Source organism: Mytilus edulis, chromosome 4 (assembly GCF_963676685.1).
Source record: "Mytilus edulis chromosome 4, xbMytEdul2.2, whole genome shotgun sequence".
NCBI lineage: Eukaryota > Metazoa > Mollusca > Bivalvia > Mytilida > Mytilidae > Mytilus > Mytilus edulis.
This window is the reverse complement of record NC_092347.1, coordinates 11,342,883-11,370,560: the sequence shown is the minus strand read 5'-3', so window position 1 is coordinate 11,370,560 and position 27,678 is coordinate 11,342,883. Positions and strand designations below refer to the sequence as shown.

Here is a 27,678-nt window from a genome sequence, read left to right as displayed (position 1 = left end):
CTATTTTTATTGCATCGAAAACATTTTCATTGTAAAAAATCAGTTTTTCCTCGAAAAAGAGAAAACATTTATGTAGCAATTTTGCTAACATTTACCATGAACAAACCATAAACTTAACTTTGGTCACTTATGCAGGTTCTATGCATTTAAATGTTGCGTTCACAAGAAATAGTGCAAATTACACAAATCAGAAACTGAATTTAAGTTTCACTTGGATGTTATTTTTTTCAACAATTAATCACCCAATATCATTAAAATTCTCTACAAATAATCTTTGGTATGTTCGGCAAATTTAATGTCAATATTTGAGTCGAAAGGATGTGTGACCACCTCTCTTCCGGTACAGTTCCATTACACGGCGTCTCACACTCTGTACAAGCTTTCTGAACTTTTATTAGTTGAGGAAATCTATTCCATTCATCAACAATTGTCACTCTTAAATCGCCAGGATTTTGCAGTGGCGGATCTCTGCGATTGAGATTTCTGCCAATGGCAATCTAGACATGTTCTATAAGGTTCATGTGTGGAGACATGGAAGGCCAAATCAATGACTTCTTGCTCTTACTCGGATTACAATCCTTGCCCTGTGTGGTCTAGCTTTGTCGTTCATGTACAAGGGTCTTTACGCAAGTGAGTGATTGTCATAATGAGGGACTACAATATTTCTAAGCACCAAATCTCTGTACGTCTGTCCGTTCATGTTACCCTGCAGAATATGCATACCCAGCTTACAACGGTATGAGACGTAACACCACCAGCACCGAATGCAGTCGTTGGGCAAATGTTGTTTTGGTCATAGGCAGTTTTATTTCCCCGCCAAACTCGTATTCTGCCGTCTTATGGCCGTAACAGAAACCGACTCTCATCTGACCAATTATTTTTTGCCAGCTTCTCATGTACCAGGGTCGATGTTTATTAGGCCATTGAAACCTAATTATACAGTGCCTGGCTGTTAGGGCAGATCTCTTGACAACACGACGTGCTCTAAGGTTGCCTCTATGAAGTCAACGGATCAATGTGCGAACACTAACACGACCATCTGAAGGCCAGTGGTGTCTAAGCTGCGGGGCAGGAGTAAATTGGCTGTCTTAAGAACGACGAATAAGCAGTCTGTCATCACGACGGGTAGTTAAACGGGGTCTTCCGGACCACGGTCTATCATTTACAGTTCCTGTGTCAACATGGCGTTTTAAAAGTCTGACAATGACGTTGTGATTAACATTGAAATGATAACCTATGCTCCTAGTACTCCTACCGGCATTTGACATGCCAATTGCTTGCCAACTTTCAGCCATAGATAACTTACGCCTTGCCATATAACACAATGACTTGATGTAGGTCAAATTTCACCTGTACGCGTGACATTAGGAAGATGATTTAAAGGTATCGAAATAAATAAAAAGTTGCTTGACGGGTTTATCGGAGTTCAATGTTTTTGGTCGTAATGAATTTTCTTAGTGTATGTTAAAGGCAATTCATAACACCAAACATTAATAATTTTTTCGCAAAAGTTAAAAAAATATTGTCGGTTATATTTAGGTGGTGCTTAATTTTTGGCGGACTGTATATTTGGCGATACAAAAGTTTAAGATTATCTATGTTGTGTCACTTTATTCGTTAACGTTTCAAGATTCATAGATAAATAAAAACAAGGTGAACAAAGAAATTTGACTTATAAAAATAAAGGAAAATGTCGCTCAGGATAGTAGCACAGTTGGTTCCCAACGGAATGCCGACTATCTATGGAAAACACGTCTATTTATTGTCTTAATGGTGTGTTGTATTCTTTTCTAGTAAAACCCACCGCTACGGAGGATTGAGCTTTACTGTTTTACCTCTGTCCTGTCTGTCTGCACGGTCTGTCTGACCTTCTGCCCGTTCGTCCCATGACGAATTTTTTTAAGGAACTACAAATCAGTTCTTTATGAAATTTGTTGTCAGTCTTCATATGAACATGCTGTACTGTATGATGCGGTTTCAGATTCATCAATCGTCAACTTCCTGTTTACCGAAAATACTTACATATTCTTACATATGATCGCCATGTATGAAATTTTCGTTGCTTTTTCCTTGGAGACTAAAAAAAAAGGATCTTTCATTATTTATTATTAGTCTTCATATGATCATGCAATATCGTGTGATGTTGTTTCAGATATACTATATTTTTTTATCAGGACCAGCATTTTTTAAGGTCAGCTGGCCTAAAAGGTCATGTTAGCTTTTGCCACTTAAATTGTCTTACATCTTGAAAACTATAATAGAAAGGGTAAATCTCAAAAGACAAAAAAGATCTGCATATAAAGATCTACATACTTTATACCTCGAAGAAGAGAGGCGAAAGATACCAGAGGGACATTCAAAACTCATAAGTCAGAAATAAACTGACAACGCCATGGCCAACAGACAAACAACAGCACACAAAACACAACACAGAAAACTAAAGACTGAGCAACATGAACCCCAACAAAAACTAGGAGTGATCTCAGGTTCTCCGGAAGGGTAAGCAGATCCTGCTCCAAATGTGGCACCCGTCGTGTTGCTCATGTTAGTACAGGCAATTGCCTTTGAATGCCGATTTTAGGTTAAGTTTCGTGTTTACGCCTTATACCTTAACAAGTTATAATAGATATTAGATAAAACTGTTTATAACAAAATGATTAGTAATACAAGATCAACAAAAATGCCAACATGACATAAACCATTGGATGACTACTTAAAATGATATTTTTTTGCTAATTTTCATGTATTTGACTATCTTCTCAAAAACTATAATAAATAGTTTGAAAGTAAAAATTGTAAATAGCAGAAAATATCAGTAACTATGTTTTTCTTAATTTTCGTGTATTTGGCAATTACCAAGAAAGTATGATAGGTATAAACTGTAAGCAGAAAATTGTCAGTCATACACGATCTATAAAAATGTCAAACATCCTAAACAGTGATTCACAGTTTAATGCCAATCTCATTAAGTTATATAACTTTATTCTCGTAAACCAAAATCCATGGTACAGAGATATTATATATATATATATATATATATGTATGTATACAATAAAATATAAATGTTTTAAAACAATATTACCCTTAAGAGTCCAGCCGTTTGTTAATTAGTCTAATAAATTTGCCCAATTGGTTCAGCATACTGATGTTTTTAGTATTCGTTAAATCATGATATTTCAATATGTTTGGTCTATTTCGATAATAAGGTTTTCAATTGTTTTCTCTTTCTTGGTTAAATTTCGAACATTTCAAAATATAGTGAAAATCAACACCAATGTCTCCTGAAGTGCGAAGTTTGCAATATCTATTTTCTCTAGGTACATTATTCCAACTCTCAAATTCCATAGAAAGTTGATGACTATTCAATTCAATTCAATATTTTATTTACGTCTCACCTTATGTATAAAATTACACAATACATTTATAAAAGATTCATTTTGTATACATAAGCCAATCTGTACAGATTTATGAGAGACGATAATCACTTAAAAGAATATGTATATGTACATGTATAATAAATATTAAACATGAATGGTAAAATTATACAACAAAAGTATTTAATTATTATTTACAATATAAAACTTCTCGGCGTCGTTTAAGAAATAAAATTACAGGTTCTGGCATAATCTTATAATATCTTGATTCGAAAATAAAAATACCATTGTCTGACAATCTGTAAAACTATTAAAATGTTCATCAATTTTAAAAGACTCAGTAAAAAGAACTTGTCCTAAGATCATTATAAACAGGACAATGTAAAATAACATGATATTCATCTTCGACAGTATTAAAACAATTAAAACAACATCTCTCTTCCAGCGGCAAATTTTCATATCTCCCAGTTTCCAGTCTAATAGGAGCCACCCCACATCTAAATTTTGCAAAGGCACTTCTTTCACAAAAAGGCATTAACAGTTTGCAGTAGTTTTCAACAACAAACTCCTGCTTAAAAATATTATAGGTTCTCAATTTATTACGCCCATTTCCCCGTCTGGAAGAGGATGAACTAACAATACTTTTCCATTCTTCAATATAATTATCAAACATTATGACTGAGTATTCTGAATATACAAAAAGTTATGATGTTTTTATCATCTAGGATTTTGAAATAGCTTTCCCTTTCAGCATTATCTTTAAACGGACGATAATTAATCGGTCCAACGATTTACAGAAAAGAGCGACGATTTACAGAAAAGAACCGAAAAGGACCAAAAAGAACCGGAAAGGACCGAAAAGAACATACATATAATTATTGATCATTCTTATTTAAAGTTAAAACAATGTATATATCTATACACCAATTCCCCCCCCCCCTCGTAATAAAGGAATTTATAATTCAAATTTAGATTGTACATTTATATAGATATGTAGACTTACAAAAAAGTTAGATTTCTCTGTATCAGATTAACATGATTCATGATTAAGGCATTTCAATATTTTTGAGAAAAAAAAAATCAAAGTGTCATTTCCGTTGTTTTCGAAAATAGAATTGTAAAAAATATGTGAAGAAAATTTCAGTTCCTGCTACATGTAAACCTTGGCAAACTTTACGATGTTCTTGATTCGTTTCAATTTCTTAATTTAATTTACGGTATAAAACGTAGCCTGGGGTCCTGGCTAATCTTGTCAGTATACGACGCGCAGCTAGATTGGGCCGGATCCCAGGCTATATAAAACGATGGGCTACATGGGCCGATAAAAGGAGATTAATCAATATCTATATATATTATAAATTTTTGTGCAAAACACAGTCATTTCATTTCGTCTTTCAAGAAATATAAATAAATGAAAAGCGCACCCGCTTTCGGTATAATTGATAATTGTTTACTCTTTACTGATATAGCCGCCATAATAACGTATAGATTAAAGGGTGTGAAAAAGTTAATCGCCTGCTGATTTCTATTAATTTTATCTAATAAACCACTTAAAACAGATATGTAGATTAGTGGAATGATGTCAGATGGTGATAAATGTTGGCCTGTGGTGCTACATGTATCTATAGAGAAACTTGTGCATGGAGATAGCAGGGCTTTTCCTTGACAAATTCAAATCCTTGACGTACGTGTCAAAGTAACAATCAATGTGTTTTCATTTTATATTTAATACACATACACACACACACGAAAAGAAATATTCGTATTTATTCAATAACTCCTGTACAGTTTTCCGTCATGTTTTAAACGATATATTGTTTTATTTTGTGTTTGTCCGATTGTCCGAATGTCCGTGTTATATATATATTCACTGATGAATGGAACACATTCCAAAAAAAATATAAGGAACTGTTGTAATGTTCGAAATGAATTAGCGACCAAGATTGAACAAAATAATGGCACTTAGCTTATAAATATAATTCACGTAGAACGATTGTTTGACAGTAATGAATTAATATCTTTTATTTTCTTGTCTGTTCTATGTTTTCTATTCCATAAGATAGGCATCCGACACTACCTATAATTTTTCACATGTACAGTAAGTTATTAAATGTAGTTCTGTCGCAGTATAAGGTTTCAAAACCTAATAATAAACTTTTGTGAAAAATATCTTTTTATTTATAATAGACTTATATAATTTTGCAATTTGCTAATTTTCTTCGATTACAAAAAACTTCGATCTCCTTTTCGGTTCTTTTCGGTCCTTTTCGGTTCTTTTTGGTCCTTTTCGGTCCTTTTCGGTTCTTTTCTGTAAATCGTTGCTCTTTTCTGTAAGTCGTCGAACCCTTAATTAATTGCTTTTGGCGATTCTATTAAGATTATGTGCCAACTATGTTTAAAATAATCAATAATACTAACTTTAACATTGTGATATAACCATGTATTACAGTACTGATAAGGTACACTTGCATTCCAAACATATGACAATCCACAATTATCTAGAAAAGATTTGATATTATTAATCCAAGGAAAATTTATCCTATACTTTTTATATGCTTGATTATACAAAATAACAGGAAGTTTTTCTTGCTTTCCTCACAGAAGTTTCGACCAGTAATTCAAAACCCGCAACTTGTTATTAATTTCAAAAGGATATCTTACCAGGTTCTCCATAGATCATGAAGTCTGGCGTTCTTTACATTCAACATTTTACAGAATTTAAGGTTAACCCTTTCCCAAACTTCTCATCTGTACAAAAGAATAGGCTTTACGATTTTATCAAAAAGATCGAAATGACATTCTTTATATAAATTACGTTTTCGACCTTTGCGGATAACATCGTACATGGTGTGGATGGCCGTCTCTGTTTGTGTCTTTTTTGCTTCAAAAAACAGTTCTAGAAAAAATAACACCAAGGTAAGTAAACTCATTTACAATTTCTAAAGCCGTATTATTATATTTGAATTCTCGGATACTGTTTTAACCCTTCTACATCTTTGTCTTGCAAAAATGTTCAAGATAGTTTATAAACAAAGAAAATATTAAAGGTGAGAGACTTGAGCCTTGACATACACCTACGTAACAAGGGAAATACTCTGAAAATGCACTGCCATTAAAAAATTCTAGATTTAATGTTACTATTCATATTTACAATGATATCATACATTTTTCCCCTTATGAAATTCTCCAGAAGTTATTCCATAAACCAGATCGCCAGACTGTGTCAAAGGCTTTAGCGATGTCTATAAAAGCACAGCTAGAGGCTCTAAAGAGCCTGTGTCGAAGGAAGCAGATGAATTCATGACAAAATTGTGTTTTGGTGATGGTGATGTGTTTGTACATCTTACTTTACTGAACATTCTTGCTGTTTACAATTATCTCTATCTATAATGAACTTGGCCCAGTAGTTTCAGTGGAAAATGTTAGTAAAAATTTACAAATTTTATGAAAATTGTTAACTTTTGACTATAAAGGACAATAACTCCTTAGGGGGTTAATTGACCATTTCGGTCATGTTGACTTATTTGTAAATCTTACTTTGCTGAACATTATTGCTGTTTACAGTTTATCTCTATCTATAATAATATTCAAGATAATAACCAAAAACAGCAAAATTTCCTTAAAATTACCAATTCAGGGGGCAGCAACCCAATAACAGGTTGTCCAATTCATCTAAAAATTTGAAGGCAGATAGATCTAGACCTGATAAACAAATTTACCCCATGTCAGATTTGCTCTAAACGCTTTGGTTTTTGAGTTACAAGCCAAAAACTGCATTTTACCCCTTTGTTCTATTTTTAGCCATGGCGGCCATCTTGGTTGGTTGGCCGGGTCACCGGACACATTTTTAAAACTAGATATCCCAATGATGATTGTGGCCAAGTTTGGTTTAATTTGGCCCAGTAATTTCAGAGAAGATTTATGTAAAAGATAACTAAGATTTACGAAAAATGGTTAAAAATTGACTATAAAGGGCAATAACTCCTAAAGGGGTCAACTGACCATTTCGGTCATGTTGACTTATTTGTAAGTCTTACTCTGCTGAACATTATTGCTGTTTACAGTTTATCTCTATCTATAATAATATTCAAGACAATAACCAAAAACAGTAAAATTTCCTTAAAATTACCAATTCAGGGGCAGCAACCCAACAACGGGTTATCCGATTCATCTGAAAATATCAGGGCAAATAGATCTTGACCTGATAAACAATTTAACCCCGTCAGATTTGCTCTAAATGCTTTGGGTTTTGAGTTATAAGCCAAAAACTGCATTTTACCTATGTTCTATTTTTAGCCATGGCGGCCATCTTGGTTGGTTGGTCGGGTCACCGGACACATTTTTAAAACTAGATATCCCAATGATGATTGTGGCCAAGTTTGGTTAAATTTGGCCCAGTAGTTTCAGAGGAGAAGATATTTGTAAAGCTAACGACGGACGACGGACGCCAAGTGATGAGAAAAGCTCACTTGGCCCTTTGGTCCAGGTGAGCTAAAAAAGCAAATACCCGTCTAAATTTCATTTAATTGCTTAACTCAACAACACTAATCGCTATCTTGATGATATTATTTCGTTGAATAATCACCCTCCGGGTGACTGGGGAAAAGAAATATGACCATTTGATCTTCATCCAACCGGCAGGAAAACCTTTCCAAAAAAAAGAGCGTTCGTTTGGTTGTACAGGATGTACATGGACGCAGACACGACCGTTCATAATGGTGACGTTTAATTGTTCCACGTTAAGAACCCTTGCAGCAACTCTTTGAGGGATTCGTAGGTTTGCTGTTGCAACACAAAATTGCTTTCCTTATCCAATATACCCTCATTTTCCAATGGCGGCCCAAATTTTTCAGATCTTCTTCCCGAACACAACCTACTTTTGTATTTATTGTTAACAAAATAGTACGATAAAAGGAATGAATTTTCCTTCCCTATAGTTTATTTTCCCTTTCTGTTCTTTTGGTTCTATCTTTAGGTGTATATATGTTACTGTGTAAAAACAGAGATTTTGTAAAATCACTGAAATTTCAGGGGTTTTGTATAATCACTGAATTGATTAATTTTTTTTTATGAAATCCCTGATTTTGATCTATGACTAGGGATTTTCCAAATCACTGAAAAAAATGATTAAAAAACAAATTTTAAAAACTCCTAATTAAATTCAGGGAATTATGATAACATGCTGAATAATCATGGTTATCTAGACGTGCTTTCTCAAAATTTAATGTGACACCATATTTCTGCTGGGAATGAGGTCAATCTTGTTAAAGTTGATTGAAAATCTAAATACTCGTGACAGGTGGACTTTTTATTCTTGAACTGCATACATTAAGTTATCTCTACCCACAAAAGGAGTAGGTCCGGTAAGGGCCGATTTTGGCCTCAAATTTCAAGTTCATCTACCGAAAGATTTTGAACACTTTTTAAACACTTGAGTATAAAAAAGAAGATGTGGTATGATTGCCAATGAGACAACTATCCACAAAACACCAAAATGACACAGACATTAACTATAGGTCAACGTACGGCCTTCAACAATGAGCAAAGACCATACCGCATAGTCAGCTATAAAAGTGTCTATTTCAGTTGATTCAATTAGTTTATGTGAAAGATTTTAACCGATTTAGTCATCAAAAACGCTCCGATTCAAGCTTAAATATGAAAAATCTAACAAATACGCCAAAAAATGTCACTTTCAGATGGTTTGTGTCAAAAATGAAAGTGGCCGCATCCGTGTTCATCCTCAACCTTTATATATGTTATGTATTATCATCAAATACAACTTACATTTCAATATTAAGAATGAATACGAATGCGGCCACTTTCATTTAAGACGGAAACCGTCTAAAATTTAACTAAAATGCTAAAATTGTGAAGAATTCAGTAATTCAGCATGACTTCATGATGCTAGTACCCGAAATATGTGCATTGTAAAGTCAAAAACAGCCCATATTTATGTAGCAGAAGCATTCTACTTTCCAATAAATAACCAAAAGTTTACATTTTAACAATTTTGTAAAACTGCTATATTTTGGGGCCAAAAAGGGTATTACTCAGGATCTACTCCTTTCACTATAAGAAATACTTTTTTTTAGCTATGAATTGCAAAAATAACCACAAAAATATTATTATACATTATAATGTGATTTTTTATTATTGAACTGCATAGATAAAGTTATATTCACCTACACAAATATTAAAATAACTAAAACTTTTTATCTATGATAAACAATGATAAAAGTTATTTTTACCCCAAAATATTATTATTATAATAAAGATTTTTAGTTTTGAACTGCACATACATAGTTATTTATAAAAGAGAAATTTGGATAAAAAATGCTATTCGACATGTGTTTTAATAGACAGGTTATATATTATTGAGATAAACACTAATCAATTTGACCATATTTACTTTTGATTACTAACTGTCCATTCTATACTATTATTATTAACAATGGGTTACATGTAATGATGTAATTGAACACAATTCACCTATTCAGGCTATTGTCGATAATCTTAACAAAAATGATTAAATGTTTTTGATTCGTAAAGCTCAAAAAGAGGGTGACAACTACACAAAGGAGTGGTAAAAATAAAAAAAATATACCACTTTTGACATTGAGTTACAAACAGGTTTTGTTGAGAGTGTTCCGGTGGTGTTTGGATACAACAACATGTACATTGGAGGAGTTCGTGTTCCAATTTACATAATCCTATGTATATGCATGGGTAAGTTATTTATTTTGCACATCTCGGTCAACTTTCAAAAATAGGAGAAAAGTTGAAATTCTATAAATGTATTTTTTGTAATGGCTAAGATTTTGCAGGAATTTGTTATTGATAGTTGGTATGCATTTGTCAAATAATCTGAAAAAAAGGAAACTGGTTGGGCTTGTTTCTTCTTTCTATATACAGAACGTTCGATAAACATGGCTTGAGTGCTGTAATTCATATCTTGAATACTTGAATATAGATAAGTGAGTGCACGTGGTTGTTCTTTGAAATCAATTATAATTTTTATTTTCTTATTTTTACATTTAACATGTCGGGCTTACTTTACGGTATGGGTTGTTGAAGCGTCTTGCTTTTGTTTGTTTTCTTGGTGTCCTCACTGATGGTGTATTGGTTGTTTTCTTGGTTTCCTCACTGATGGTGTATTGGTTGTTTTCTTTGTTTCCTCACTGATGGTGTATTGGTTGTTTTCTTTGTTTCCTCACTGATGGTGTATTGGTTGTTTTCTTTGTTTCCTCACTGATGGTGTATTGGTTGTTTTCTTTGTTTCCTCACTGATGGTGTATTGGTTGTTTTCTTTGTTTCCTCATAATGGCTTAAGTGTTGCTCTTGCTTAATAACAAAAGAATATCAGAGTCCATAAATTTAGATACATGTTGTAATTAATTTTTGTTTAAAAAGGAACGGATTCAGCCTTCTCTCATTTTTTTTTATATGAACAGCACGCGAAGAATGATAATGGTCTGTGTTATATCTTGAATATAGGGTCAGGAAGATTAGTTGATTTTTTTACTATTTTGAAATCAACTAATATTGATTTATTTTGTTTTTACTTCTTGTCTCGCCTTTTCGTCGCAGTATGCGAAACATGGGTATTACTATCCGGCGGCGGCGGCGGCGTAAACTTTTTGTTTAAAGCTTTATATTTCAGAGGAAGAAGACCTGGATGCTTCATATCTTGTATGCAGATACCTTATGTTACGAAGTTTCCGTCTGTGATATGTCAAATGTCCTTGACCTCATTTGTATGGTTCCGCAATTGCTTGAAATAAATTTGAGTTTTTGGTTTTCATGTGAATTTCTCACTTATAATGAGTAATAAGGTAACCATATTTGGTATATAAGTACCTTGCAACGTCTACATGCCCGTCAGACAGGGTTCATCTGACCTCGACATCATTTCATGGATCAGTGATCAAGGTTAAAGTACGCGACTCTGTACTTATATATCCCGTCATCCTTTGAACCACACTATTATTTTATTTATTATTATTACTTTTACTGTTAATGTTATATCTATTTTACGTGACTGTATTTATGTATCCCGTCATACTTTGAACGACAAAATTATTTCATGTCTACCTGTGCGAATTTCAAACGCGCAATTTTACACCAGTACTTAAAACCCTCCATCCTTTATGGGTGCATTTTACATAGATAAATAAAATCGTATAATATAAGCAAAATGAGTATGTTAAATTTGATGTATGCCTTTTTGTGCTTCTTCGTTACATTTGTTGTTTTTATAGTGATTAAGATGATAACACAATGTTGACTGCTGTACCCCTATTTTTGACATTTTTACCTATTGTGTCTGTTTTTTTTTGTTCACGCATCGGTGACAATATAATGGCATTTGATGCGACTGTCATACAAGTGAGAGGTTTAGCTAGCTATAAAACCAGGTTCAATCCACCATTTTCTACATTAGAAAATGCCTGTACCAAGTCAGGAATATGACAGTTGTTATCCATTCGTTTGATGTGTTTCAACTTTTGATTTTGCCATTTGATTGGGGACTTTCCTTTTTTAATTTTCCTTAGAGTTCAGTATTTTTGTGATTTAACTTTTTACATGATTAGATCCGTTTCTCAAATACTATAAGCAGTTGGGAATCAATATGTGGTGTATGGAATGACTGTAATTGGTACATGTCAATCTGGCAGGTTTCATATGACCATGACCTAATTTTCATGGTTCATTGGTTAATGTTAAGATTTTGTGTTTTAGTCTGTTTTTCAAGTACTATAAGCAACAGGTCAACAATATTTGGTGTATGGAATGATTTTAAAGTGTACATGTCTCTCTGGCAGTTACCATCTGACCTTGACCTCATTTTCATGGTTCATTGGTCAATGTTAAGTTTTTTGTGTTTTGGTCTGTTTTTCAAGTACTACAAACAATTGGTCAACTATATTTGGTGTATGGAATGACTGTTATGGGAACATGTCAGTCTGGCAGGTTTTATGTGACCTTGACCTCATTTTCATGGTTCATTGGTCAATGTCAGTTTTTTGTGTGTCATTATTATAAGCAATAGGTCAATTATATTTTGTGTATAGAAATATTATAAGGTGTATATTTCTGTCTGACGGCATTTATCTGACCTGAGTTTCTTTAAAGGTTATAGTTTATCTATAAAACTTTCAACATAAAATCAATGGTCAGTAAAGCAGGCGAGACATATCATCGTGTGCACACTTGTTTCATGTATGTCTTACTTTACGGTATGGTTTTCCTCATTGTTCAAGGACTGTACGATGATCCATAGTTATTCACATCTACGGCATTTGGGTCTCAATTAGTTTTCCCCCTTCGGTAACAAGGTCACGTTTAAAAATTGCATCAGGTCACCAAGTCATTTTAAAGCAATCAGATTGACACGGAAATGTACTGAACTGCGTTAATGCAACATTTAGAAAGGTCACAGGTTCTTTTAAATGAAATGTCTGGCCGTCCCCAAGGTCACAGGTAGGGTTATGACCATATTGGATCCACTTGTGTGTTACCTTTGTGGATAATTATTTTTATACGACATTTCCTTATTTTTATGTTAGAACACCTGTCGAAATTCACTATGACGAAAGGTACAATTTTGCATCTGACATAGTTTCTTAGATGATATTTACTTGTATACATCCGTATCAATTTATGTAGACATTTATGTTTGTTTTTTTAATTTTAGTTGGACATGGAAAAAAGATCATCAGCGATACTAAGGATGACGACGAATCAGATTCAAAGTCTTTAACTTTTTTTTATAATGGTAAGTGTATATCTATAAATAAATCTCGGTATGACTACATTAGCTCAATTGAGGTACAACATATTAAAACAGAAGCCTAAAACTTTTCTAGCATAACTAAAACATCGTAATAGTTTGATACGTTTTCTCTTCAAAACTTTTCTTTACAGTAAAAGCAAAATTATATTGTTCTATTAAATTCCATCAGAAAGTTATTGAACCAGTGTATGGTAACAAGGCGAAATCTTGTAATTTCACGGACACCTCGGTGGTTTTGTGATAGTGTGCTCGAGTGCGGGAGGTTATGGAATCGATTTCCGACAGGGTGAAACTAAAACTTTAACTTCTTCTCCGCTACGCACGCAGAGTTTATAAGACAAAACAAAGACTGATCAGCTTAAAGTGGTCATAATAGGGGTTCGGTCCCCCTTGGTCAAATTTAGTTTTCGCTACCTTTTTCGCCAAATCATCGCCATCTTTTACAGTCAGTCGCACCTCTTCTACAAAAATAACGTAAGCGGGTAGTTACATTTCAACGGGAATGGCAACAGCTACCACAGCAGAAAATCCGACGACTGCCATTTTAAGAAAAAGCACGAAACATCAACGTCACGAGTGGACACTTTGTCTTATTATCATGCTATGTTCACACGTAATTCGAATTCGAATGAATTAATTAGTTTAATTCGAATTCCAAACGTCTTACGTCCTAACGTAAATTCTAATTCAAATTACAATGCTCGTCAAATTCGCTAAAAATACTGTCCGAACGACGACGTTAACTTTTAATTCGTTTTAACAAAAATGCATTTCTAATGCGGATTGGATAATGCGATTAAGCCAGTTCTAATCAATTCGAATTAAAAAAAAAAGAAGAGTGTGTGAACGAGATTAGCAAATTCGATTCGCATTCGATTAGATTTAAATTCGAATTACTAGTAAATGTACGTGTGAACAAGGCATCAGTGATACCACATCTTCTTTTTTTTGTACTGAGTAATTTTAACCATTTATTTTAGGTACTGTCTCACCCCTGGCGAACCTTTCGTCTATGATATTTAGAAACTACGATTCCGGTGTCCGCCCGTATTGTACAGGGGAGCAAGAGATAGTCGATCTCTCAGTGGATTTAGCTGTCCGACAACTTATTGACCTTGTAAGTACGATTTAATCAATATCAAGAATGTCTAAAGAGAGTGGGAGTTTATTTTAAGACCCTATATTGGAACTTTATATTTGAATTATTATATTTAGAAAACATTAATACCATCATGACCATATGGCCAAACAAATTGTTAATATGTCAGAGGTCATTATCATGACCTCTGACATATTCCGACATTCACTTTTGACCTGTAAATGACGTTTCAAAGTACCCTGAAACCGAAAAAGATATCCATAATTTAAAGAATGAAAAAGTTAAACATGACATATCAAGTTAAATGAATTGGCGGGTTTGTCCAAAAGAAGTCATCCCGTCCCTTGAAGAATTATTTACATGTGAAAGTTTGTAATAAAATTAAGTTAAGATGAACAACTAATGTAAAAACACAGAGTGGATGTGACCGGGTACTTGTACATTCTAACAACAGCAAAAAAAACCCACTAAGTCTGAAAGTTATCGCAGTTACTGACAGCTAGTTCAAAGCCAATTACAACTGCACCGACTTTGAAGGATTTTCATAGTTTACATGTTTAAATGTTGTTATTTTAGTTCAATATTTGCATTATTCCACCAACATTACAAAACTCAAAACACATATCTCTGCGTTTATTAAATTATTAATCAAATTCAATCCAGTTTCTTTTTGCCGAAACATTTTGAGCAAAGTTTTTACACTCTCACCATGCTAAAATTCACAACGATTGCACCGTTGGTAATCCCCAATATTATTATTTTGTATCATAATCCTAAATCAATTATACCCCGTCAACATCTATGTCTATTGTTGTATTCCAATATGTTAATCGTTATAATTATTTTTCTAGGATGAACCAAATCAGATTGTGACTATGAATGTTTGGATGCGCTTGGTAAGTATATGCAATTTTTTCATTTTTTCCACCTAGCCCGATTCCGCTTGTCAATTTGGGGCGATTATATTACATGAAATCTATCGTCCTTCCTATATAACCTAGCTTTTTCTTGCAGGCTTTGATAATTCCAATTGCTAAAATGTTTACCAAAATTAAAGTTTGAAGCCATCTTAAAGAAACTGATACTACATTTTAACTAATATCTAGTGAACGGTTGCCAATACGAGACAAATGAAGCGACATAAAACAATATAGAATTACATAAATAATATTAAGATATGAATTCCGCATCTTTCGTGCAAATCAAACGATGTTTTTTCTTGTAAAGGCACGAAATCTGAAGTTGCTATATTAATGTTTCACTTTTTTAAAGTTCACAAGTTTTGAAATTATCTTCTAAAGTTTTAATTTTCTTTGAGTGTTAGAATTGTCTTTTAGTCGATATTAAGGACACTCAAGATATGTTTTAATTTTCTCTAAAATATGTTTTTTTCTGAAGTTTCAAAGGGAGATAAAAGTGCTATCACTAATATATGTGAAAATTGTTAATTTGTAGATATCAGACTAAACACATGGAGTCTAATTGACATCACATTGTAACCTCACATATATTTTAATGAATATATCGATGATCATGCTTCATTTCAAGTTGAATTCTGTTTCGTAAACAATCTTTTAATAGGAAAGTTTTCGTAAACAATCTTTTAATAGGAAAGTTTTTCAGAAGGTCGATGGTTTTCTGCGGGCACTCTGACTTCCTTCACCAATAAACACTAACCGCCACGAAATAAGAAAAAGTATCGAAAGTTGCATTTAACACTAATCAATCAATCAATCGACTTGATTCGTCTTAGCGTGTCGTATTTTATCAAAACCTTTAATAACTTGTTAAACTATATATATATACAGTTCAGCTTCTATTAAAAAATTTGGAAAATAGGAAACTAACAGCAAGGTATATCTTTATAGTATCACGGTATACTTTTAAAGCTGTATATGTGTTGTTGTTTTGTAGGCTTGGAAGGATTGTCAACTAACCTGGGATCCAAATGAATTTGAAGGTATCACAATACTTCGAGTACCTTATTCCAGATTATGGATTCCTGATATATCGTTATATGAAAGGTATAAAGTTCAGAAAATTATTTAATTCTTTTTTTAATATTCACAGTGTTATCTCCTTATTCATAGAGAGAGAAATCTTTTCGCAACTGATACGTGTTTGTAATTAAAAGGAAATAACAGTTTTAATTTAAACGATCAACTATATAATGTTGCCTAGATTCACCAGATTGCTAATCCATTGTAGTTTGCATATATAATCATTTTCATAACAGCGTGGACAACCGCAATACTCATGTTGGTAATTATACTGAATCCTTTACCTTTAAGTTGTTTGTCATCGGCTATCAATAACAGTGATTTTACGCTCACTCAGTCTTTCAGATGCCTTCCAGTTGGGATCTTAATAGCATAAAAAAGTAAAATACATGCAGGTGCATGCACGAGAAGAACAAAAGAAAAGTATTCAACATTGAAATCAACACACACTGCTAGTTATTCGTTTTATTTGATTTATGCGTTCAGAACCTTTGGCGACCCTATAGTTTAAATGTTCATTACACGTACGATATGACGAGGTGGGAGTTACAGACGAACGTTCAACTAATCTGACCCAGTCAATTCATAATCTGAGCTGGCCAAGAAATGGTATTTTCCTCGCTGTTAAGAAAATGATTGTACATATGTCATATAAAGCCATATACTATTAATTAACATACAATATTTAAACCAAACAGCTGTACGCATTTGCAGATATATTGCACAGCGCTAAATTTTAGGTTTTAAAAAAAATACATAATCTTATATTGAATTAAACATCAAGCTGGTTAATTATTGAATATAAACTAGTATATTAACCTAATGAAAAAGTGTATATGCCACAATAACTTTGTCCTCTAAAAAAATATGGTGGCCAATGATTTCTAAAGTTGAAAACCTAAACATTTTAACAGTGACAAATCAACATTTTGGAGAAAAGATAAGTTTGTGATATTTTTTTTACGAACAACGGTTTGCTGACTCCAACTCTTTCCAAATTATCCTCTAACTATCCTGAAAAGTTTTACACCTGTATATATATACCTGTTACAGTACAAAAAGAAGAGGCGCAGCAAAATAGTTCCATTTGTTTTAACATACAATCCCGCCTTTACTAACCTTTCACGTTTGATCCGTGCCAATTGGCAAAGTATTGCCAATCACCCAAAATTATCCAAAATCTTTCCCGATCCTCCTGTCTTAGCTTTTCTGAGACCAGCAAGTCTAAAAGACTTATTTGTGAACGCTGCCGTCTCCTCTAATAAAAGCTGTTCAACTACAGGATTGTGCAAGTCATGTGGTAACAAACGATGTCTGACTTGCCAACAAATACTGAATACTCAAACATTTACTTGCCACTCCACAGGGTCTGTGTACACAATATTTTGTCATGTAACTTGCAAAACCCAGAATGTTGTATACATTCTTCAGTGTCGATGTGGCATGCAGTATGTTGGCGAGACAGAACAGCCATTCAACAAACGCATGAATGGTCATCGTAGTGACTACACCTGCCCGACCCCCCTGTAAGTCGTCATTTAAGATCACATGGGCACGCCCAAGCTGATCTTAAAAAACTTACCATCACCATCATAGATCACAACGAGGACTGATCAAAGGCCGACAGACTTGCTCGGGAAAGTTTTTGGATAAGAAAGCTCAGGACAGTTTCCCAAGAGGGCATTAATGAAAAAACATAGAAGAGTCACTCATTTCCCTACCATCACTTGTGTCCAGTAACTTCTGTACTGGACTCTTACACTTTTCAGGAATTTTTGAATTATACTAGTTTTAATTACAGTTGGCAGGGATGTGTAAATACGCAGCCACGTTCTATTACTTAACCTTAGTAAAAATTTATTACTCATTTTTCTTATCATCAAATTACTATATTTTTGGGATGTTTAAGTACGCAGTCTCTGTTGCAATTTCTCTACCGTTGTCATATTTTAAATATTATACCAGCTTAGATCGGTCAGGACTGTTTATTGGGACTGTATTTCCACGCAGTTGTTTAACATCTCAACTGTCACCACCTTTGGGAATTTAGAGTTGTGCCAGTTCACATCGTAAATAACTATTTTTATTTTGGCATATCTTTGTAGTCTTTGCGCCGTGTTTGGAAATTTTAAAATTGTTCCAGCGTTCGCTTAAATTGTATAAATTTCAAGATTTTGATAGAGTCTTAATTTGAATTGACATGATTCATTTGTTATCGTGCACCGAGGAAGGATATCTGTTATCCGAAATATCTAACATATTGTTCGTTTTATTGTGTTTTTAGTGATGTTGTACCCTTTTAGACTTGTTATATATATAATATATATTCTACATCAATGTAGGGTCTCTGACGAATTTTACGGACTGAAGGATTATCCTGTTGAACTTCATCCAGATGGATCGGTCGAATACAATTTTCCATCTACCGTACAAGTTGTCTGTAATGTCGACGTAACCAATTTCCCGTTTGACACTCAAGTTTGTCCACTAAAATTTAGTTCTTGGACATACCACGGACTTCATATGAATATCACATCAAAATTCATGACCGCCGACTTAAGTAATTTAAAAGAAAATGTAGAATGGATAATAAGAGGAGGACTTGCTCATAGACGTGTGTCGTATTTTGAATCTATTCCATATCCATACCCCGATGTTACATTCAACATCGTCCTCGAGAGAAAGCCAGCTTATTACGTTACAAATATATTGATGCCTTCATTATTGATCACATGTATCGCTATTCTTGGTTTTCTGCTTCCTGTTGACTGTGGAGAGAAAATTGGTTTGGAGTTGACAGTCATGTTAGCAATATCAGTGTTCCAGTTACTCGTGGCAGATAAACTGCCGCCATCATCATTCAGTACACCATGGATAGGTAAGATTGATACAACATTCGGTACACCTTGTCATATTACACCTTGTAGGGTCCAAAATCTGCATTGTTTTACTGAATAATTGGAACACAAAAAAGCTGTTATTTAACCTATAATATAACTTTGGGCTTAAACTGGTTTTCCAGTTTCAATGTATAATTTATACACAATCTGACAATTTTGCACAACCTTAATGCTTGTCCCGTGACCCATAATTTTTACTTTCTTTGTGAAAATGCATGATTTAAACTCCATTTTTTGGAGGCAGATTGTAATAAAATCTATCAATTTTGATATAGACCCCCTCTTTCCAATTTACCTTAACCCGATTCTGGTTTCTTTAATAAACTAGTCATCATTTTAAAATGATTGACTCTTTTTAGATTTAGATTATAGACCCTATGAGTGACACAAATACAGTGGAAATCGGACCGATCTCTTCCGGACACTCCGACACCAATCTTAATTGACCAGCATTTGTCAGTTTTCCTATCGAAGGTCGGTGGGTTTCTCCGGGAACTCCGACTTCCTCCATCTTTAAAACTAGCCGCCATAAAATAGCCCAAAAAGTGGCGTCAAAACACCAACAATCAATCAATTAATCAACCAATCTACCGGACACAGTAGTAGAGTTATACTATATGCACCATAGATATAGTCACATATCGAGTCTTAGAGAGATAGTCGTCTGAATCTTGATAGTAAAAGAGGGACGAAAGATACCAAAGGGACAGTCAAACTCATAAATCATCACATATAAATTGCATGATGCAGGCATACATATACTTTTTATTTAAAATTTTATTTTTATTATTTTCTTTTTCAGTTGTCTACTTCAATTTTACACTGTTCATTTCTGGGATAGCTTCGTTTATACAAGTCATTGTCTTAAATCTACATCATCGTGCAGATCAACAAATGCCTGAATGGGTTGTTTTTAATGTGCTGCAGCCACTAGCAACAATTACATTTACCGATGTGCCAGGATTTACAGCTTGCAGATGTATATCAAAACAGGTAAGAAATTGATCATTTAAGAGAGGGCCGAAAGATACCAGAGGCACAGTCAAACTCATAGATCGAAAATAAACTGACAACACCATGGCTAGAAAAGAAAAAGACAAACAGACAAATAATAGAACACAACTCACAACATAGAAAACTAAAGACTAAGCAACACGAACAAACAATAGATATGATCTCAGGTGCTCCGGCAGGGTGTGCAGATCCTGCTACACATGGGGCACCCGTCGTGTTGCTCATGGTATTACAAACTCTGTAAATAGTCTAATTCGGTAGTTCATATTCGTGAAAAGGGAAGGGGATTGTAATTACGACATAAGGAACATATCCGATATCATCTGTGAAACGGTTATTCCATAGCGGTCAAACAACTCGTGATGGCGTCCATAAAATTTACAAAGGGATGATTCCAACTTCACCATTTGGAACTCTTAGTTTAATAGCGTCCTTGTCAGCAGCAACACTCTATCAAGAAAATCACGATAGGACATAAAAGCCCGGGAATATCGTATCAATTATGAGATATATACTCCGTATGTAGGCGCTGCTGGAATGTTGCTACATAAAAATTGAAAGTTCAAAATTGGGAAGCTGAAATCATCTCTTTTGACGTAAATTGTTGTTTTCAACCGAACCTAATTGTCAATTTCTAGATGTAAGTCAAGATATGAGGCCGACTTAACTGTATCTGTTGTATCCTTTATCTTTAGTTTGATGGAATAGATGCGTTCAACATAGTCACCAAATTTTGAATTATTTAGTGAGAGAACATCATCTATATACCGGAAAGTAAAGTTAAAGGAAATTGCTAACATCTTATCTTTCTTCTTAAGAAGTTTCTGTATGAAGTCAGCCTCATAATAATAAAGAAACAAGTCGGCAAGAAGAGGGGCACAATTGGTTCCCATTAGAATGCCGACAGGCTGTTGAAAAAAATGTCCTCCTAACGTTACAAATATGTTGTCAATCAAGAAATCAAGCATCTTGAGATAATGTCAGCTTCAGAAAATTTTTTGTTTGAATCAGAGCGATTCTTTACAAAGTAGGATTTATTCCTCCCTATGACAAGATACTTGTATCTACGTTGAAGGTTTTTAAAAAAAAAAAGCAATGCCGACTCTTTCAATTTTTCCTTTAGTTTGGAATAGGGAATACTTGTGTAAACTCTAGAAGGTTCAAATGTTTTAATACTATTGCAAGATAAAAGAGTCTTGGATTGTATACACTCTAAAAGATCTTGGGAATTTTGAGTATCCACATCCGATTAACGCCACATCTATAATAGTCAGTTTCACATTAAGTTTGAAGCCCGGCTTTGATTGCTGATACAATAGATGTTAATAATTTAGAAAAAAGTTTCGTGGAGCCCTTGGAAGACCAAGCAATATATCGTTGTTTGTAAGGACACTTCTGTTAAGGTATCCAATACAGTGATGGAAGATACAGTTTTTCATCTATGGTAGAAATTTCAAAGGTAAATTTTAGACCTATGATTATCCAGGATTTCCCCTTTTGAAAGTGTCGTGAGGGTATATGTTGAATTTCCTAGTGAATTGTCATTATCTAGTTCATTTATCAAGCAGTTTGTGTAATGTGATTGATACCCAAAAACGATGCAGTTTCGGGCTTTATCTGCGGGGACAACAACAAAGTTGTCAAGGAGGTAGGACAAGTGTTTTGCAACATTTGAGTCTTTAAAGTATGACGTAGCATGGACATTGATAGACCCATTGAGTTTCCCAATTCTGATTTTTATCAAAGACCTCACAGCCTCAATCCATTCAGATAGAGTATCTACGTCTTCTTTCTGGCGTTTAGCCCATTGCCTGGCATAATCCTCAATTGAATTCATCAGTATTTTAAAGTTGTATTTCCAATTGATGGATTTCGACTCAGGATATTTCGGACCTTTGGATACCACATTTTGACAATGTTGAGGTCACCGGTATTAACGTGGCCAACCGGATTATATGTGAATTTGGAACTAGCACAGGTGCAATCAGAAGGTTTAGACTTGAAGTCGTCAATATTGAGATCCTGCAAAACGTGTTTGTATTGTAATTGAAAATTTAAGTTGCAATTAGACTGGGAACTGACGGAGAGAGTATAGTAAATTCACTTTACTGTGACATACAATTTCAAGATAAGCAAATTTGGATTATTTCACTGCATGAAATACCTTCCGACATTTCTGAACTACTGGTATGGTAAAATTGGTGTCAAGGGGGTCTTTGTCCGAAAACATACGAAAAACAGTTCATGATGTTTTATCATTAGTGTCAACTTACCGTTTCTGAGCTGTGGTCTTGGATTGTCTTTTAAAAAGTCTTTTAAAAAGTAACAATCTCGTTGCATGTATGTTTCATTATGATCAGAATTTACAGAATCGCATGAAAATATCAATACTAAATGATACCACGTACATGACGTACATACCTTCTGAAATTCAAACTGACAACACGAATGGTACACGTATGCAGAATGAATGATGAACGGACGCCGAATGCACGATGAATGATTCACACATGCTGAGTGCTGATCGTTACACGGACGATGCAAGCACGTTGAGTGTTGAGCGTTACACGGACAATGATTACACGTTGAATGAGGCCCCTCATGGGGGGGGGGGGGGGTCCTAGTAATCACATAATCACCATTTTTTTGCCAATATAATCACATAATCATTAAATATTTGCTTATCTTTAGTAATCAAATAATCATAAACTAAAAATACAGTCCTAGGTAATCAAATAATCATGAAATATTTGGCTTAATAATCAAATAATCATTAAAAAAACGGCCAAGTAATCACATAATCAAAAACCCCATGAGGGCCCTCTTGAATGAAGAGCGTAACACGGACGATTTATATCTTTAATCACCTTAAAGGAAGCTCCACGTGAGCATGGTATATGATTGCAGCCCAATACATATACATTATATAATAAACTGTTCTTTATATTTGTATTATTTAAATAGTTTTTCTATATGAACTTGATTTTGAATAAACTGTGACAGCATATTTACCCGAATGAAAATGATAGTCATCGAGCTAAAGGTCACATGCTTTTACATGTATTATTATGTTAAAATGTTTGATGCACATTCGGTTTTGATAAATAAATGTCAAAACATATTATTTTCTCGCGGAATGTTCAAAGAATAAAAAAGAAGTTAATCTGTTGTTAACAATGTATTTATAATGTGTATTTGCAGGATGAAAACATGATAAAGCAGAAGATATTCATCCCAGAAGATGCCCAGCTATGGATATTATTAGCAAGATGAGGCCCCTCATGGGGGGGGTCCTAGTAATCACATAATCACCATTTTTTTGCCAATATAATCACATAATCATTAAATATTTGCTTATCTTTAGTAATCAAATAATCATAAACTAAAAATACAGTCCTAGGTAATCAAATAATCATGAAATATTTGGCTTAATAATCAAATAATCATTAAAAAAACGGCAAAGTAATCACATAATCAAAAACCCCATGAGGGCCCTCCAAGATGTGTTGATAGACTTGGTCTTATGCTATTCCTGTTGACATTTTCAGTTGGTACAGGGATAATTTTTGCATCTTTTTAAATGAGGGAGCACATGGGTTGATGAAAAAAATATATTGCCTATCCTGTCTCAAGTTAAAAAGAAAGAGCAGTGGGTAGTTGATGCATGATTCATTTTATCACTCTTGCTGATTTTATTGTATGCAATGTTGTATGATCTCAGAGACTATTATTGGTCTTAAGTAATTTAGTAATTGTGAAAGTTTAGTATTTTTGTGTATGTCTGTGTTAATATGTGAGAATGTATGTATCAACATGTATTTGTTGTCGTACAAATGTGTGTTTGAATGTACAAGATAAACGTACTAAGTGTATAGATGTGTTTTTAATTACATCATTTTTAAGATACCTTTTTATCATATTAGTTTAGTTTTATGTCTTGAAAAGACTTTTATAACAATAAATTTTAAAAGCTTGTTTATTTTTGCTAATTTGTGTTAATATTTATTTATTCAATGACACATCTATATGAATAATATGCAGCATTTACACCAGAAACAAAGGAGAAGAAGATATTTTGCTGCTGGACAGTTCAAGATTGGTCAATATATATTGATAGATCGCTTAATTGCAAAATGGCATCATGGCGAACTGATATTAGTAGCTACTAGGATGTGAAGAATGTGTACACATATGGGCTTCTTCGTTACAGTAGTTAAAAAAAAGAGAAGCGAAAGATACCAAAGGTTACAAGGAAGTAATTATTTACATAGGCGACAATGGTAGCCTTTTTTGGTCCTGCGTTTTCACTATCAAAGATCCATTGAAAAAAATTTCGAATTCTGAATTATCAACACCTTTGGGTGTAATTGAAATGGTCAAACATATATCGTGCCGCAGCTTTTTTGATAGAAAAATGGCAGTTTTTAAGGGTACTCAACGGTTCCGGAATTTTCGAAGTAGTATGAATGAAGAACACCCCTTGCTTAATTTGGCACAGAAAATGTTGCTTGTCACAGAGAGTTTTCTCTAAAGTTCTCGCTATTTCTACACCAATGGCCTACACCCATTTCTCACTATTTCAATTTGTATTTCTAATTACCAGGGCAGCAGAAAATAAATTTACTTCTACCTATTATCTTGGATGTAAAATCTAGGTTGCGCCAGTCATCTTTATTTACTTCCTTTTAACCCAAAGGAGCATTCTAACTCATAAGTTCTAAGTCAGGAATCTGTTGTTTAATGGTTGTCATTTGTTGAGGTGATTCATAACAAATTTCTCGTTTTTTATGTAGAATAAATCGTTGGTTTTCTGTTTAAATTGTTTTACATTAGTCATTTTATAGCTTTCTGTTCAGTGTGAGCCAAGGCTCCGTGTTAAAAGCATAACTTTGACTTATAGTTTTTTTACTTTTTACGCATTGTGACTTGAAAGGAGAGTCGTCTCATTTGCACTCAAGCCACATCTTTTTATTTCTATCATAAGTAGAAAATAAACTGACAACGCCGTGGCTTAAAAAGAATATTGAGAGATATATACTCCGTATGCAGGCGCTGCTGGAATAATGTTGCTACCTTAAAAATGAAAAGTTCACAATTTAAAAGAAGACATCTGTATGCATTGTTCATAGGGTCCTATGTTAAACAAAGTCCCCCGATGGCCATATTGGATGATGGGTCAGTTACAAGGGGACAACACTTAGTCAGCACCTCCTAATGAACATTCATGCCATGTTTCATTCCATTTCGTGGTTCTCTAGAAGAAGTTCAAAATGTAAAAATTTAACGACGACGACGAGATGACGGACAACAATGGACGCCAAGTGATGAAAAGCTCAGTTGGCCCTTCGGGTCAGGTGAGCTTAAATGAATAGCAACATTTAGTTTAGTTTTTAATATTCTGAAACTTAAAATGCCTTTGAATTTTATTTATCTAGGTCCAGCCATGATTTAAAACTTTTCCAGATGCACAGGTTTGTCTGTACTCAGAGTGAAATTTGTAATACAAGTGTAAATACGGCCATATTTGCGTAAAGGTTATGATGAACCTTAATAACAACATTAGTCAACGTACGACCTTCAAAAATGAGTAAAACCCGTACCGCATATAAAAGACACTGGAATTTGTTTGCTCAATCCATTAAAGTTCCTGTTCAAAAATGACCATCATGAAGGCATTGATCCTAGCTTTATTCTGTTGGCGTAATTTTTTACCTACTTGTGGCTACGCAAAATTACCTGCTTTGAACTAGCATACTTTTTTTAGTCTCGCTATCGAGAAAGAGGTGAAATTTCTGTTAAAAAAAATAGTCAAAAGCAACACACTTTAGTTTTTAAATTTTAGTTTGTTTATATGTTTAGGAGTTAAGTATAACGTCCATTTTCACTGAACTAGTACACAGTTTTTGTAAAGGGGACAGCTGGAGTCCGACTCCGGGGATTTTTTCGCTGTGTTGAAGACCAATAGGTGGACTTCGTCTGTGTTTTTTTTTTTACTCTTTGGTTGTGTTGTCTCTCTTTGACGCATTCTCCATTGCCATTATCTGTCTAATTTAAAGACTATAAAAAGTTGAAGATGTTATATGATTGCTAATAAGAAAACTCTACACTAGAGTTAACAACAGCTATATAGGTCATAGTACGACATTCAACAATGATCAAAACCAATACCGCATACTACAATTGAGACTGGAAATAATCATGGATGGTTCAAGATGTAATATAAGAAGGCTAACCATGTATCGTATTTCAGATTCCATAAAATAATAAAGAAAACTTGAGTGAAAAGCTTAAGGCTTTTAAATGCCCCGAAACGTAGAAAACAAAAATGAAAAAAGCATAGTCAAATCTTCAATTATAAGAAAATTATATCTCAAGAAATATATACCTATTATCTACCATTAAAGAATATTTCTGCAGTAGCTGTATCAACTCGTATGATAAGCAGTAGGGCGAATGAAAAAAGGCACCAGTTGTATACCTTTTCAAAAGTCATAAATAGATTAAGATAAAACAAATCCGGCTTACAAGCCAAAACCGAGGGAAACACATCAACTACATATGGAAAACAACGGAATATCAAAAACACAGAAGTGAAACAAAAATAAACGTTGACATCCAAAAATAATTATTCAAGTTGGTTTATTAAAACTATATAGTTTTTAAGCTCCAAAATGAATGTGCATACACCGCAGCGTTTTAACGCAAATTAACTCCGCGCCTAATTCTGGTGCAAACAATTTAGGGCATACATTTTGTAGCTGGACACACGAACACTGATATAATAAATAAGATATCAACACTCAAATAATTCAGTATAAAGGCTAAGTTCAATACAATTGATCGTGTTTTTTTTAAAATTAAATATCAATGATATAAAAAAAAATTATTGATTGATATTTTCCACTTGTAATACATGAAAAAAATCACGAAAGAGATTTCAACGAGACTGACACATCAGAGGAATGCGTCCTGAAGTTGTATCTCTGACCCCCTCCACTACAGCCTTTTTTTAAATCGTAAAAAATGGGCAATAATTTCGGGTATTGCTAAACGGCTGAAACGGAAAACGGAACGGAAACGGAAACGGAAAGAAATATTTATATGGACGGAATATAAGGGGGAAAATGCAAAGAACTACGGAAATAAATAACGACTGAAGTATAAATGAAATCACACAACAATTATGTTGACAATAGAGTAGGAGCTAGATATCAAAGAAAATAGCAAACAGTTTTGGAAATACATAACTTTGATAGCTAAACAAAATAAGATGCTAGAAAGAGCACGTGCCATTCGTCTAGGTCTATGTGCATCTTAAACAATAGGAACTCTAGAACATTATAGACTTGAATAGTTCATGATACAAATTTCTCTGTCGTCTTCCTGCAGTTTTTACCAAAAACACAAGAGAGGATGAAAGTCGTCCGTCATTTAAGGTAAATCATTACTTTAAAAGGCTACTTACTATAACGGAAATATTAACTGGTTTGTAGAT

General features: G+C 33.8%; 1 protein-coding gene across 1 annotated transcript in view; it reads left to right on the top strand.

The window, feature by feature from the left end:
- The window catches only part of LOC139518944 (neuronal acetylcholine receptor subunit alpha-10-like), a 65,190-nt gene extending 41,368 nt beyond the window's left edge, over window positions 1-23,822 (top strand). Inside the window, exon 9 of the mRNA XM_071310639.1 lies at window positions 23,685-23,822. Coding sequence (XP_071166740.1) covers window positions 23,685-23,763 — 79 coding nt within the window. The 3' untranslated portion in view covers window positions 23,764-23,822. The remainder of the gene's footprint in view (window positions 1-23,684) is intronic.
- The last annotated feature ends 3,856 nt before the right edge of the window (window positions 23,823-27,678 follow it).